Genomic DNA, 15,366 nt, shown 5'->3' on the forward strand with positions numbered 1-15,366 from the left:
TGTGGTCCTCTATACAATGAACCATTGCATATGTATCATATTTGTTGAACAAGAGAAGAGAAGAGAAAGAGAGGAGAGGCGAGAGGACTGAGAGCCCAAAGAATCCTGCAAGCGTGTGCAGTATGTTATTATTTATACCAGGCTGGTCGTACAACATAAAATATGAAGAAATTACAAAAGTACCCTTGCGGTACTAAACATGTGTACAGCAACATCTGTCAACACTCCCCCTCAAGTTGGGGCATAGATATCAATCATGCTCAGCTTGTCACAGAGATCATGATGTCTAGAATGGTGTAGCCCTTTTGTAAAGATGTCTGCAAGTTGGTTCTCAGAGCTGACATAGGGAGTACATACTTCGCCTGTGATGACTTTCTAATAAAATGCTTGTCAACTTCGATGTGTTTTGTTCTATCATGTAGCACTAGGTTAGCAGCAATGTTTATAGCTGCTTTGTTATCACATAATAGAGTCATAGGCTTGTCCACTGGGAAACCCTACTCACTCAAAGATTCTTTATCCACATAGCTTCAGCTACTCCGTGAGCCATTGCACGATATTCAGCTTCAGCACTGGATCTAGCCACCACATTTTGCTTTTTACTCCTCCATGTAACAAGGTTCCCTCCTATAAAGGTGCAGTAGCCACTAGTAGAGTTTCTGTTACTTTGAGATCCAGCCCAATCTGCATCTATATAAACTTCAACTTTCAAATGCTCGTGCCTTTGAAATAACAAGCTAGCACCAGGAAACTTTTTTAGATATCGGAGGATTCTTTCTGCCGCTTCAAGATGAGTGGACCTAGGTGCATGCATGAACTGACTGAGGACACCAACAACATAAGCAATGTCTGGGCGAGTCATAGAAAGATATAACAATCTCCCTACAAGCCTCTGGAACTGTTTCACAACCTTGAGAGGTTCACCTTGGCTGTCACCTAATTTATGGTTGGGGTCAATGGGAGAGTCAACTGGCTTCACTCCCATTTTTCCAGTGTCCTAAAGTAAATCTAGGACATTTCCTTTGGGAAATGAAGATACCCCTTTTTGACCGGGCAACTTCAATTCCAAGGAAGTATCTAGGAGGTCCTAGATCCTTCACTTCAAACTGAGTGGCAAGGAAACCCTTCAACCTCTGGATTTCATCCTTCCAGTCACTAGTAACAATTATATCATCCACGTATACTATTAAAGCAGCCAATTTACCTTCTCCTCTTTTCACAAACAGTGTGTGATCTGATTGACATTGCTTGTATCCTTTCTACTGAACCGCAACATGGAATCTGCTGAACCAAGCTATTGGTGATTGTTTCAGCCCGTATAAAGACTTCTTCAACTTGCACACTTTCTGTTCATTGCCTTGAGCCAGGAAACCAGGGGGTTGAATCATGTAAATTTCCTCTTCAAGATCACCATTCAAGAATGCATTCTTGATGTCAAGCTGATGTAGATCCCATTCCAGATTAGCAGCAAGAGAGAATAAAACTCTAATGGAGTTCATCTTGGCAACAAGGGCAAAATTTTCTGCATAATCAACTCCGTACACTTGAGTAAACCCCTTTGCCACTAAGCGAGCTTTATACCTCTCCACTGTTCCATCAGCCCTATGCTTGACAGTGAACACCCATTTACATCCAACTGGATCCTTTCCCTTAGGAAGATCTACAAGTTCCCATGTGCCATTTTTATGAAGGGCATTAATTTCTTCCTTCATGGCATCTGTCCATTCAGGTACTGAAAGAGCTTCTGCCACATTCTTGGGGATAGGGACACTGTCAATAGAGGTAAGGAAAGCACGAAATGAGGGTGAAATGTTCTCATAGGAAACAAAGTTGGAAATGGGATGTTTAGTGGTGCACAATCTAACACCTTTCCTATGAGCAATAGGAAGGTCAAGGTCATTTGGAGCCAAGTTACCTGAGTGGGTATGATCCTCCCCCAAGGAGTTTGATGGCACTGGAGGTACAACTTCTAGATTCTCCACAGCTCTTGAATTTGGTTGGCCTTTGCGACGACGAAAGAAGACACGAAAAGGCGGTGGATCAGGAAGAGAAGGGAGCTGAACCGGTTTCTCCTCATGCCTACACTCCCCCTGAGGAGAAACAGGAAAGAAAGGCTCATCCTCAAAGAAAGAAACATCCATGGAGACAGAATTTCCGAGAGACAGGATCAAAACAACGGTATCCCTTTTGAGTGAAGGAGTAACCAAGGAATAGCACAAGAATCCAATTTCCCACGGGTGGGAGACAGATTTTGGACAAAGCACCGACAACCAAATACACAAGGAGGAATGGGAAGAAGGGGGGCCTTAGGAAAGAGAAGCTGATGTGGGGCTTTGTACTCTAACCAACGAGAGGGCATACGGTTAATGAGGTAGGTAGAACAAAGAACAGCCTCAAGCCAAAAACATTTGGGGACATTGATATGGAGTAGTAAACCCCGAGCCACTTCAAGGAGATGTCGGTTCTTCCGTTCAGCTACACCATTTTGTTGTGGTGTTCGGGCACAAGAGCTACGGTGAAGTGAACCACGCGAAGCAAAGAACTCTGTGAGGTCACTATGAAAAAACTCTTTCGCATTGTCTGACTGAAAAATTTGGATTTCAGTCTGAAATTGAGTGAAGACTATTCGCTGAAAATCTTGGATAATTTTTGGTACTTCCTCCTTGGTTCGCATAGGATATACCCAAGTATATCTAGAATAATCATCAATGAGGGTAATGAAATACTTGTAGCCACTCTCAGATGGTAAAGTAACAGGGCCCCATACATCAGAATGAACAATGTGAAAAGGAAATTCAGATTTACTATTTTTTTGAAGAAAATGAGTTCTACAATGTCTACTTAATTGACACGTTTGACAAGAGAAATCTGAAATAGACATTGACTTAAACAGTTCTGGAAATACAACTTTTAAAGACTCAAAAGACAAATGACTAAGGCGACAATGCCATAAATAAACTTGACTCTTACAGGACTAACTCATAGACTCTGTAACATGAAAACCAGCCTTATTCTCCAGCATGTAAAGTCCATCAACCATACGTCCCCTACCAATCGTCCTCCCTGAGGCCAGATACCGAATCACACAATGAGAAGGGAAAAAGGTCACTGAGCAGTTAAGGAATTAGTAACACTACTAACAGAGAACAAATTAATGGGAAATTTTGGAACATGTAGAATATCAGAGAGGGTAAGGCCAAGGGGAAGAGAGATGGTTCCTTGACCAGCTATGGAAGTGTATGATCCATCAACTAGTCTCACCTTGTCTCTTCCAGAAAGAAGGTGATAGGTTTGAAAGTAAGAGGACGTACTAGTCATGTGTTTTGATGCTCCAGAATCAATGATCCATGGAGAGTCAAGGGTGTGAGAAGCAATATGGAAAGTTGTGGTAGAGTTACCTGACGTAGATGCAAATGAGGTTGAGGGAGGAGCATCCATCTGACGAATTATTCTACCATAGAGCTCTAAATGGTCACGGAAGGAATTCATAATATCCTCCCTCGGGTCAGATCCAGAGAGATGTGTCTGAGTCACAGTAGGGATGGAGGGTTGATTTTCCCGAGTAGCCATGTTGGCCATGTTGTATTTGTTTGTACCTTGTTGTCTGGACCTTTTATTCACATCTGAACCTTGCTTCTTATTCAGATCTTGAGCCCATTTTGGTTTCCCATGAAGATCCCAACAGGTATCTCTGGTGTGTCGGGGTTTATGGCAATGAGTGCACCACAATTTGTCCTTTTCTTCTATTTTTTTCTGGAGATCTCCTTTCCTGGAAGAAGATCCCACACTAGTAGAGACACCCCCTTTTGCTGCCAACACAACTGCATCCCCACCAGGGCTGTTCATCAAATTCCTTTTGCTCTCTTCAGATTGTACAAGAGCATAAACTTCCTGAACTGATGGAAGATCCTCTGAACTGAGAATCTGTACTCTGATAGATTCATACATAGGATTCAGACCATGTAAGAAGGCAAACACTCTTTGCTGGGAGACAAGTTTCTTGTACAGTTTTGCATCCTCGTCACATTTCCAATCAACATTCTGGTAATGGTCCAACTCCTTCCAGACAGAAGTCAAGTCAGAGTAATATACTGATAAACACCTCTCCCCCTGTCTACAAGTAGACGATTCTGCCTGCAGTTGATAGATCTTGGCATAGTGTCGCAGTTCTGAATATGTAGATTTTGCTTGTTCCCAGATCTCATTTGTAGTTTCAGCCCACATGAAATTCTTCCTTATTTGAGATTGCATGGAGACCAAGAGCCAAGACATAACCATACTGTTCTCCTGATTCCATCTATCATATTCAGCACTCCTAGAGTGTGGTTCTTTAATTCTCCCATTAATATAGCCTATCTTCCCCCTTGCAGTGATGTATAACTTGATCTCTCTTGACCACTCTAGGTAATTTAAACCATCAAGAGGGACAACAGCCATAGGAAAGGATAGGTCACCACCCCCACTCATTCCATTCAGCATTGAAGAAACTCCAGATGTGGCTGAATCTTCACCACTCATGATTTCAGGTTTAAAAAACAGCACCCAAAGAAGGAGCACTGCCTCACAGAGTTGTTACAGAAGGCACCAGGCACTTCCTGACCTTCAGTCCACTAAAAAGACTGCTATTGCAGCACACAAACAGGTCCTTATGACCTATGGTTTCACAGGGATCCAAGAACAAGCACTGCTGTTGCAGCACGTAAACAGGTCTGTATGACCTACGGTTTTACAGGAATCCAAAAAGACAAACACTGCTGTTGCAGCACATAAACAGGTCTGTATGACCTACGGTTTTACAGAGATTATACGACCCCACAACAGAATGCAATCTAACCCAATCAGCAGACCGGGTACAGTGCCAACTTCAGGGCAGCCGAACAGTCAATGAGATCAAAGTAAAAGAAAGAGCTACTTCAGTCCATCAACAGGGTAGCCGAACAGCAGTAACACAAAAAAAAAACTCAGTCGAATATTAGGGCATCAACAGTCCATCAATGGGTGCAAAGAAACACAAAAAAAAAAAAAAAAAAACTTCAGTTGAATACCAGGGCACCCGAACAGTGGATGAACAGTAGATAATACCTTCTTGAACATCAGATGATAGCCTCTCTATAAACCAGAACTTTCTCTACGCTGGAAGATGAAAAGCCAGGCAGATTTCTTTGAACATCAGATAGAAAACTCTCTATAAACCAGAACTCTTTTCTACGCTGGAAGATGAAAGTCAGGCAGGCATCTTCTTGCTTAAGGTCGAGCAGCAGATGGATACAGCTGGGAGATGAAGAGACTGACTGCTCGACATTGGAAGATGAACAAATCAGATTTGCTTGACATCACCCTTCAGGCCGGGACGACTTGCTCTGATACCATGTTGAACAAGAGAAGAGAAAAGAAAGAGAGGAGAGGTGAGAGGACTGAGAGCCCAAAGAATCCTGCAGGCATGTGCAGTATGTTATTATTTATACTAGGCTGGTCGTACAACATAAAATATGAAGAAATTACAAAAGTACCCTTGCGGTACTAAACATGTGTACAGCAACATCTGTCAACAATATTCATAGCTTGCTTGGTTCTAAAAAAGTTCACTCTCAAAAAAGAAGAAAACAAATCATCCTTAAATACATTGTGTACAGAAAGCCAATTCCCCAGGTCCTCTACTACCGTCTTGATTACACCCCTGCCTCAGAAATTGACTTCTGTCCAAAGATTCTTCAATTCCTCTCAAACCATAAAACCCATGTAGTCGTTGTCGGGACAGTTGCCCAGCAAACTTTTCCTTTCTTTGACATACTCAAGAGTCAAGACTTGCCAAGCTTCTAACAACTTTTTCACTGACCTGGATGCACCATTGGAGATTTAAAGCTCTGAAAAAATGGTTCAGACAGAAGCACCGAAACAACAAGTAACATGTGATTTGAAGTCTCAACATCTGTTACAAAGCAACAGGGCCCATCAGCAACGTATCCTTAGTAAGGCATTTTTCCAAAGTTACCACCCAAAGGAAAAACTTTACTTTTGGAACAGCATCTGTCCCACAAATAGCTTTGTTTGGGAAATAATTTTCTCTCTCCCACCAGGCCTTTGTAGAAAGATTTCACTGCAAACTCCCCTGAATGGAACCACTTCTAGCATCTAGAATCTTGATCTTGTAGACCTAGTTGCTGATTTTGGACCACTTTCCAGTTATTAGGTTATTCGGTTTTTCATTTGATCGATAGCAGCATGCTTGTGTTTTATTCGATGGTTGCAAGAAATTGTTGCAACTATGTTAACTCATGGAAACCCAATCACCCAGGCATGCATCCACTGGGTGATGTGGTTTATCCTTTGACTTATAGCATGTTTAGGTTTCATAGAGGCTATAAGAAAGTTAATGATTATGTGAGCTCATTGCTCCACATGTTAAACTACCTTCATATTTCTTGATATTCCTAATAAGGTAGTGGATCCTAGAGGTAGTCTTCATTTTATCATATAATAGCGGGTAATTCATGTATCACTTAGGGTAGCAACAATAAGCATGCATTCACTAGGTAATTTTGTCTTTCATTTGATTGATAGACTGTATGTTTTATTGGAAGGTTGCAAAAAAGTGTTGTGACCATGTGGATTAATCAAAACCAAATATCCTAGGCATGCACTCACAAGGTGATTTGGTTTTAAATTGGATAATTAGCATGTTTGTGACTTATTGGAAGGTCACAAGAAAGTGTTGTAACCACGTGAACTCATCAAAATCAAATCACCTATACATGCACTCACTAGGTGATTTGGTTTTTCTTTTGAGTGATAACATGCTAGTGTTTTATTGGAAGACCATAATAAAATATTGTGACCACGTGAACACATCATAACATATGTTAGGCTACCTTGGCATTTCTTGATTATCATAGTAAGGTAGTAGACCTTAGAGATAGTCTCTATTTTTTCATATGTTAGCAGTTGGTTTTTATCATTTGGGATAGGAAGAAGGCATGCATTGACTGGGTGATTTGATTTTTCATTTGATTGTTAGCATTTCTATGTTTTATTGTAGGGTTGCATGAAAGTGTTGTGACCATGTATGTACCCATCAAAACCAAACCACCTAGGAATGCACTTATTCAGTGATTTTGTTTTTCATTCGATTGATAGCATGCTTGTGTTTCATTGGAGGGTTGCATGAAAATGTCGTGGTTGTTTGAACTAATCACTCAGCACATTAGGTTACTTTGATGTTTCTAAATTGTCTTAGTAAGGTAGTAGACCCTAGTGTTATGTTTGGTTTGAAGGAAAAAATAGGGAAAGGTAGTGAAAAACAAAACACAGCCTAAAGGCAATCTCTATTTTTCCATATGTTAACGGGTTGTTAGTACATCATTTGGAGTAGCAACAACAAGATGCACTCACTAGATAATTTTTTTTTTGTTTGACTAATAGCATATCTATGTTTTGTTAGAGGGTCACAAGTGTTGTGACCCTTGTGAACACATCAAAACCAAATCACCTAGGCAAGCACTAATTGGGTGATTTGGTTAATAGCAAGTCATGTTCTATTGAAGGGTTAAAAGAAGCATTTTGACCATGTGAACTCATTACTCCACATGTAGTGAAACCTAGAGGAATAGTTTTCAAGGATATATATTAAAACAAGGAAGTCTAGAAATTTTCTTCTTTTTTGAAGTTTTTAGTTTTTTTAATCCATGTAATTTTTGAAACTACCAATTAGAACTCTACTTTCCCCAAAAATCTTCCTAAAATCTCTCTCTCTCTCTCTCTCCCCCACACGTTCTTTTTAACAATTATTGGAGATTAAACTATTGTTCACGGGTTGGTTCGGTTTAGTTGTAGGTTGTTTGGCCAACCAAATCGACCTGGTTAGGTTGGGGGTTGGTCACTCAGGTAATATCGGTTTGGGTCAATTTTTGGTTTGGTTAGTCGGTTCAAAAGATTTAAACTTAAAAAATTAAATTTAAGTTTAAAAAAATTACAATGGCATTATTAAAAAATAAATTTATGATATAAACTATTTTAGCCAAAGAAATATTGGAATTTTCCCACTTTCCCATATAAAAATATATATTTAAAATATAAAATATTAATATTTATCTATGGTCGGGTCGTTCGATTTCAGTCAGTTTACAAATGGCCAAAGCAAAATTGATTCAACCCAGTCGGGTTGGGAAATTGTTGAACCAAAGCCGACTGGAAATCCTAGAAATCGGGTTGGTCAGTTTCATTAGTTTGATTCGGAATGGCAATTGGGTGGGGCGGGGACGAGGAGCCTCTCCCCATCCCCATCCCTACAAAAATCTCCATCCATGTCCTTGTCCCCATCCCCGCTAACGAGGACAAAGTTATTCACATCCCCGTCTCCACGGGTATCCCCACTCCACGTGATTCTTTATAATGTCAACCATTATGTTTTTGATGTTTTTGTTTTTTATTTTATTTAAAAAATAAAAATAAAATAATTAAAATTTATAATCCTATTAGAAAAGATTCAAACATATTCAACCATATTTTTAAAATATTAACATATAGACGTATGTATGCATATATACATATATAAACATATGCATACATATACATATGTATTAGCGGGGATCCCATGGGGTGGGGCAGGGAGTGCTCTCCCCATCCCTGCACCATCTGAAAATTTCCCCATCTTCGTCCTTGTGGGGGGAAAAATCATCCCCATCCCCGCCCCATTCGAGGCAGATCCCCACGGGGGTCATGGAAATGGGGAAAATTGCCAACCCTATCTAAAATTAATTATTGTTATTTTTGTATTGTAAATAAATTATTAAAAGTAGTATATAAAATATAAATGATTATTAATTATTATATAAAACAATTGTATACTCTTACATGCTTCTATTATTTATCTTTAACTTGCGCAGCCGAGCAAGCGATTCAAAGCCGTTGCTTGTTGTGCTAGCGCGTGCAGTAGTTTTGAATCTTGCTGCTAACAAATCATGTGCATCACACGGGTCCCCACTAGTTTTTTATAAAACCCATCTTTCACTATTAATTGTCACCTAGTCACCTAGTTTTTGAATAAAAACCATGGATCCTAAGCCTTGGGTTCTATAGAAGCAGTAACCATCTTTTGCTAATAGTTGTCTATAATCTTCATAAAAATGGTACAAGCTTCATTTGAAAAATAGAAATTCAGCATATGAAAAAAAATAGGAAGAAAGAACAGAATTATCAAAACTAGAGGGGCTGAGCCTCCATTTTTGTCTTAGGAAAATAAGAAAAGAAAAGAAAGGATGAGAAAAGAAGAAGAAGAAGAAGAAGAAGAAGAAGAAGAAGAAGAAGAAGATGATGATGATGATGATGAAAAAATCAATGTGTTGATCAGATAAAATTTTGAGTTCTTCCATGCTTATCAGTTCAAGTTTTGAAGTCTTAAGAGGGTTCAAGGCAGCTTGTTGATTTAACCCTAACAAATGTGAAAATTAATAAAAGGAAACTATTATTTTAACTTAAACTAAATAATTTAGTTTAATATTCTCTATTTTATTATTATAATCTCAAAATCTTAAGAATATAAAAGTATCCAAGAGCACCATGTTAAAAAATATCTTGGCAATTAAGCGAGGCAACCTTCCATGAGCATCGCCTAGGAGTTGCCTAGGCGTTACCTTGTGAACTATGGATGGTATTTAGATAAAGATCATATTTTATTCTGTATGAAACTTTGATGTGGATCTAAACTATTATCCCATGTTATAGGTTCAGTGAAAAGAGTAAGGTGGGGAAAGAAAATTTGGGTTCCAGCAGTCTGGGGAGTGGAAGCAGAAATCCTTAACATAATAACTATAAATACTTCCCTCTGGATACCAGCCTGAAAACAGCTTAAAAGACTACAATACCCTTCCCAGTAATAAGATTTCTAATGACTTAAAATGATGCCAAAATCATTTATTAAATTTTGACAGAGAGATTGGAAGGAGCATACAACATAGCTGATAAGCATGTATTTGATGCAGAAGGACTAAAATACCCTTGTTTTCCAAATAGAATAAATTAGTTAAAACTAAAAACCATAGTGGCCCTGAACCATCATTATGCCATATTAGAACTTCTGGACCATGCTTTTCTTCTTCCCGATATGTCCTAAGAAGCTGTTTAGGATTCCCATCAAATTGATCTGCTCTACATGGAAGAGTTGACGGCAGTTAATCAAGTAAAGGTTGTTTTTTCCTAGGAGTGGATGATGCTTTATCTTCTCCTTGTCTCCATACACAGTGTACCTGCAGACAAAGTTCAATGTATCGATGGTATCGTAGTCTATCGCACGATACATATCTATTTTCAGGGTAACTGATACACTAATAGAGAGGAGATTAAGTTTTCTAAGCCCCAAAGTTCACTCCCAGTGGAGGGGTGGCCACCGCAAATTTTATTAAAATCAGAGAGAAAAACCTAAGGAGGTTGGACATAAAAACCCTCCCCTTGAAAAGCTATATATGGGGATGATCAGCTCATAAAAATTATACAATGAAAGTCTGGTGTACCCCACCAGTCATTTATTTTAATTGTTTGGTTAAGTCAAATGCTGATGTGGCAGGACCACTTCTAAAATGCCAAATAAAAAAATTAAAAAAAAAAAAAAACAGAGTATCGATTATTTTAAACTCTCGATACAATAAATTTCTATATAGAGAGTATCAATACTTTGATCATTACCTCTAGATAAACTGTTCTGTTTAGCTTTCTACTTTTAGTTGCTTAGGAAATATTTATTTTATTTTCTTTTGATTTTTTATTACCTTAGTTTCTATGTTTAGTCCAGGGCTAAAAAGATTGAAAAGCAAGAAAATCCCTTTGGGCCATGAAATCCATCACATATTCTGTTCTGCATCTTATCATCAGAAAAGACTTCTGTTCCAAGTTTGTTTTTAAGGAGCTGAAATCTGTTTGACTTTGAAAAGCTTTGGACTAAACTTTCCTTGGATTGACATTTTGTGACGAAGAAGGAAGAGATGCTACTTTTGTGTAACAAAAGCACTTCAGAAAATTCTGCCATATTAGTTACCCATTTGTCAAGTTACATTTCAGGCATTTACCATTTCTTAGTCAAACAAATGTTATTATTCAAACATCTGATTCCCCGTCAGTCATTGTACACAATTCATATGATTTATCATCCTATCCAGATATTTTCCACTTTCCAAAGATATATCTGCTGCGTCAAACTTGAACAGTCGGTTCTTTTAGAGCCAAAGTAATTTATTCTTTAGTTTGTGCGTCCATATCTCATACCAATTGGTCTTGTTTATATGTGTTGTATATAGAGTGTTATACAAAAAGGATATCAAGGCCAAATAATCAGTTGATTTAAGTTCACCAAGGTGGTGAAGGATTGGCCTCTTATGTTGAACCCCTGTTTGGTAAGGGAAAAATAGTCCACATGGTTCATCTGAATAAGAGAAGGAATATGATCTGAAGTTATTTCCTGGCATATGTGCAGTATGATGATCTAGGACAACTTTGCAACGATACAAGAGCAAGGGAAGCTGTCCTGGGAGACATGGATTCTGTTGGAGAGAAAGCTCAGGTAATATATTTCAACAAATATTCTACTAGCCCTCTTAAGATACAAAAGAGTGATAACTCCTTTTCATTTATTTTATTTATTTAACATTCTAACTATTAATCTTCCCATCATGCAGTTGAGAGGTTTTGAATTTGTAAAATCTGTAACTTTAGTGCTTGAAGCATTCACCATGGAGAATGGCCTTCTTACTCCAACACACAAGGCAAGTGTCATGTTTCACCCAGTATGGGAAGAACTGAAACACAATTAAAACGAGATTGTCTTACAGTTTTCTGTTCTTTACCTTTTCCAGATAAAAAGACCTCAAGCAAAGGCTTACTTTGCAAAAGCAATATCAGACATGTATGCGCAGCTTTCTACATCCGATCCTGCACCTAAGAAAAAAGTTGTGAAGTCTAGCCTATAAGAAATAGAGAAACAAGAGTTGTTCTTCTCGCTAGGGCCCTCTGCTTGCAGAACCGAGATGCCGTACACCTTGCAAGCAAGGGTTTTGCATGATACAGTTCAAAATGTAGCATTTTTTCTTTTGGGTCGAAACTAAATGGATTAAACGAGTACAGTGATATCTCACGTCTCACCATTGTAACTGCAATGTATATTGTATAAGAATTATCTGTCTCTTAGAACGAACCATTGTAATTGTAACACGCTATTGCCAAATTAGCATTGTACATGCAAAATAATCAGAATCCATATCGTGAGAGTTTTGTAAAAGTTTAAGTGCCGGCTGAAACACCCAAACAAGCTCATACTATGTAGCCGAGCCCATATAGATGGGATAAGGCATGGATGATTGATAATGACATGCAAAATAATCTCCACTCTCAAGGTATTCATCAATTCATCATACGCGATTTGTGCTATTAGTTAAAATCCACAACCTGATCCTGAGTTAGACCTTAGACGTGCGACAACAATCCAGTTCCAGGTCTCCAGCACCCAGGACCCAGCCATGATGTGGAAGAGCTCACACATGCACAGAGAACGGAGAAGCAGCTTCCTATGGACCTTCCAACAGACATCGTTCCATGTTCACCGCATTTCCTAGATTTGTTTGCCCAGTCTCTTAATACTTGTATCAGATTCTTGTTTTAACCACTCGTATTTAAGAGGCTCTCCTCCCGATTCTCTCTCGATTGCATTCAAAATGGGCTCCAAATGTCTATGAGATAGTAAAGACCCCACTTGGACGATTCACAATGTCCAGCAAGGAAAACATGTCTCTCCGTGAAGCCTCGTTGTGGGTAACCACGTGATGTGTGTAGTTATGTGCTGGTGGTACTATTACTAGTACTATAGAGAGAGAGAGAGAGAGAGAGAGAGGCTATAGGGGTTTCTTGATAGCGTCGGTGGGACTCCCTGGTCCCCAAGTCCCAAGTGGTGGAGTAGACATGGATGCTAGCAAGTAGCAACAGGAGGCAGAAGCATTGCAACTTCTCATAGTTATTAAGTTATTTAACAATATCAACAAGAATGAAAATAATAGCTTAATAAGATTCTTGCCAGAGATATAGGCCCTAAGGTTTTGACTCTTTATATGCTAGGAGCCTAGGTGTGGACAGCTACTCAGATTACAACCCTCCAAACACGTGACCCTCACACCTGGCCCACGTGCAAGAGAAGTGTGTCCAGCCTAGGACTAAGAGACCCACTGGGTCAATATACACTCGGTTATTGGAAGATCTCAGGGGACTTCATTCATTGTGGTCAAAAAAGAAAGCATATAAAAAGGGCACCATGAACTGTCAGAATCAAATATATATATACATCAGGTGAGGTGGTTGTGATTGTGAACTTCCAACCCAGTGAGCTATTAACTTAAAAATATCTTCTAGACTTCTATGTGTGTGAAGTATCACTCTTAATTAAATTAAACCCAAGTTGCAGATCCGAAGTCTCAATTCTCAACTAAGAGAGTGAGATCCATACTTCAAGCCTAGACTACTAGTTCATCTCTTCACAATCTCAAGGCATCCTTAGCTCCTAAAATATTCTACAAAGCGTCAAGCCGTCAACAGAATTTATACTTAAATATATTATATATTCGAGACCCAGTTATGAGCCTATGAGTTGTGATTTAGGAGACAAAGATTAAACTAAGTAAACGGGCTTCAATAAATTAAATTGAGAAGGAATAAGGACACCCAGCAGCTTATCGTATATCAATGCAAGGAATTTTATGCGAGAAATGGACGTGTTGACGTGTTGTTTCCAGTAAGCTCCTATAAATCTTAGTACTGTGGCCGCTCGTGACATCCCAAAGTTAGTGTATTTTATAAACAAATCCCACTTGCTTTCTGAAGTTATGGACTTTATTTTTTATTTATTTTTTCTGCCGCAGGGTTGGTAGAGGAAGAAAATTTACTAAATAGCTTTCATCTTTCTTTTTTTTCCTACATAAATGGCTTTTATCTTTTGGTGACAGGTCCTTTAGCTCAGCCTTTCTAAGCAATTGGGTTTATACATATACATGGTATATGCAATTTGTCATAGGTATGAGCTGGCAATGGCAGATAGATCAGAAAACCCACCAACCATCCGGTTCTTTTTCCTGATTGGTATTCAGTTCCTGGTTCAACCTTGCCACCCTTCCAAAAAACCCTTTTTACCTTCCTGGTGTTCATTGATTTCAGTTTGGCTTTTCTGACGAAAGCAAATAAATAGAGCATCTCTGGTTATCACTTTCCCTTATAAACCCATACAGGCTCAGCCTGAACCATTTCACCCAGCAGAAGTTGGATGGTCTTGATTGGTTTAGTGCATATGGGACTGCACTCAACAGTGGTGTACCAAAAAAAGCTGGGATCCTGCGAGGAAGGAGACCATCAAATAAATGTGGTGATGGACATGAACAGCTTCCTCGTTGCTTTGTACGGTGAAAAAGACAAGGGAGATGAGATGGATGGAGTGAACCGAGATGAAGGAGACAGGATCTTAACATAATCTATTCACATAGACGAGAGAGAGAGAGAGTAGGGGTTTGCATGATCTGGCGACATGGCGTTATGGGTGGCCTGGTGTTTGCTGCACCCGGTCTAAGTGAGTCAGATGGTTAGATCTTGATTAGTTGTATGTTTAATTGTTATTTTATTTGGAGTTGGTAGAAAGAATAAGGGAAAATTCCCTGTACTTTAGACCTAGTGTCATTTTGGTCTCCAAACTTCAAAATGTGCATCTTAACTTTCAAATCAATCTAGTACCTGTCGTTAACCAGCCATTAAGTAACATTTAAAAAGACATAAATACCCTTCAAGTGTCATCTAATTTTCTTTATTAACCCATCCAAACATTGATAAAAAATGAACAGTCCAAAATCCTTGCTTCTTTTATTCAAGAAAGTTGGGGGTCATGTTTCAGTGGATATTCTAGTGACCCCAACTTTCTTGAATAAAATAGGAAGGATTTGTGACTGTTCATTTTTTATCAATGTTTGGATAATTGATAAAGAGAATTAAATGACACTTAAAGGGTATTTATGTCTTCTAATACCACTTAACGATTGACTAACAAACTAGCTAACACAAGTATTGAATTGGCATATTTTTAAAATTTGGATACTGAATTATTGCATTTTAAGGTTTGGGGACTAAAGTGACACTAGTTCCAAAAAACAAGGTATTAATCCAAAATTTTACAAAAGGACAAGTGAAAGTGAATTTTCCATACACGTTGACTCCATCTATCAATTTCTTCCACTCCATTTGCACTACTTGGAGTGGATTAAGGAAGGAAAGCACTAGGAAAGGTAGTTTTGTTAATTTTGTAGACCCTCCTCCACAGAAACAAGAACCAAAATTAAAACAAAGTCACCTCCAAGT

General features: G+C 38.7%; 1 protein-coding gene across 3 annotated transcripts in view; it reads left to right on the forward strand.

Annotated features, from left to right (window-relative positions):
* Positions 1-12,262, forward strand: part of LOC104612087 (long chain acyl-CoA synthetase 7, peroxisomal) — a 117,060-nt gene extending 104,798 nt beyond the window's left edge. For 2 of the 3 annotated variants that reach the window (XM_010279405.3, XM_088902393.1), the window contains exons 21-23: positions 11,462-11,548; positions 11,664-11,750; positions 11,841-12,262. In XM_010279405.3, the coding sequence (XP_010277707.2) occupies positions 11,462-11,548; positions 11,664-11,750; positions 11,841-11,954 (288 nt within the window). In that variant the 3' untranslated portion in view covers positions 11,955-12,262. Of the gene's footprint in view, positions 1-11,285; positions 11,382-11,461; positions 11,549-11,663; positions 11,751-11,840 lie in introns of those variants that run through there. The other variant, XR_016085130.1, reaches the window with a different exon arrangement.
* The last annotated feature ends 3,104 nt before the right edge of the window (positions 12,263-15,366 follow it).

This window comes from Nelumbo nucifera, chromosome 4 (assembly GCF_055504915.1).
Source record: "Nelumbo nucifera cultivar China Antique chromosome 4, China Antique-T2T, whole genome shotgun sequence".
In the NCBI taxonomy this organism is placed as follows: Eukaryota; Viridiplantae; Streptophyta; class Magnoliopsida; order Proteales; family Nelumbonaceae; genus Nelumbo; species Nelumbo nucifera.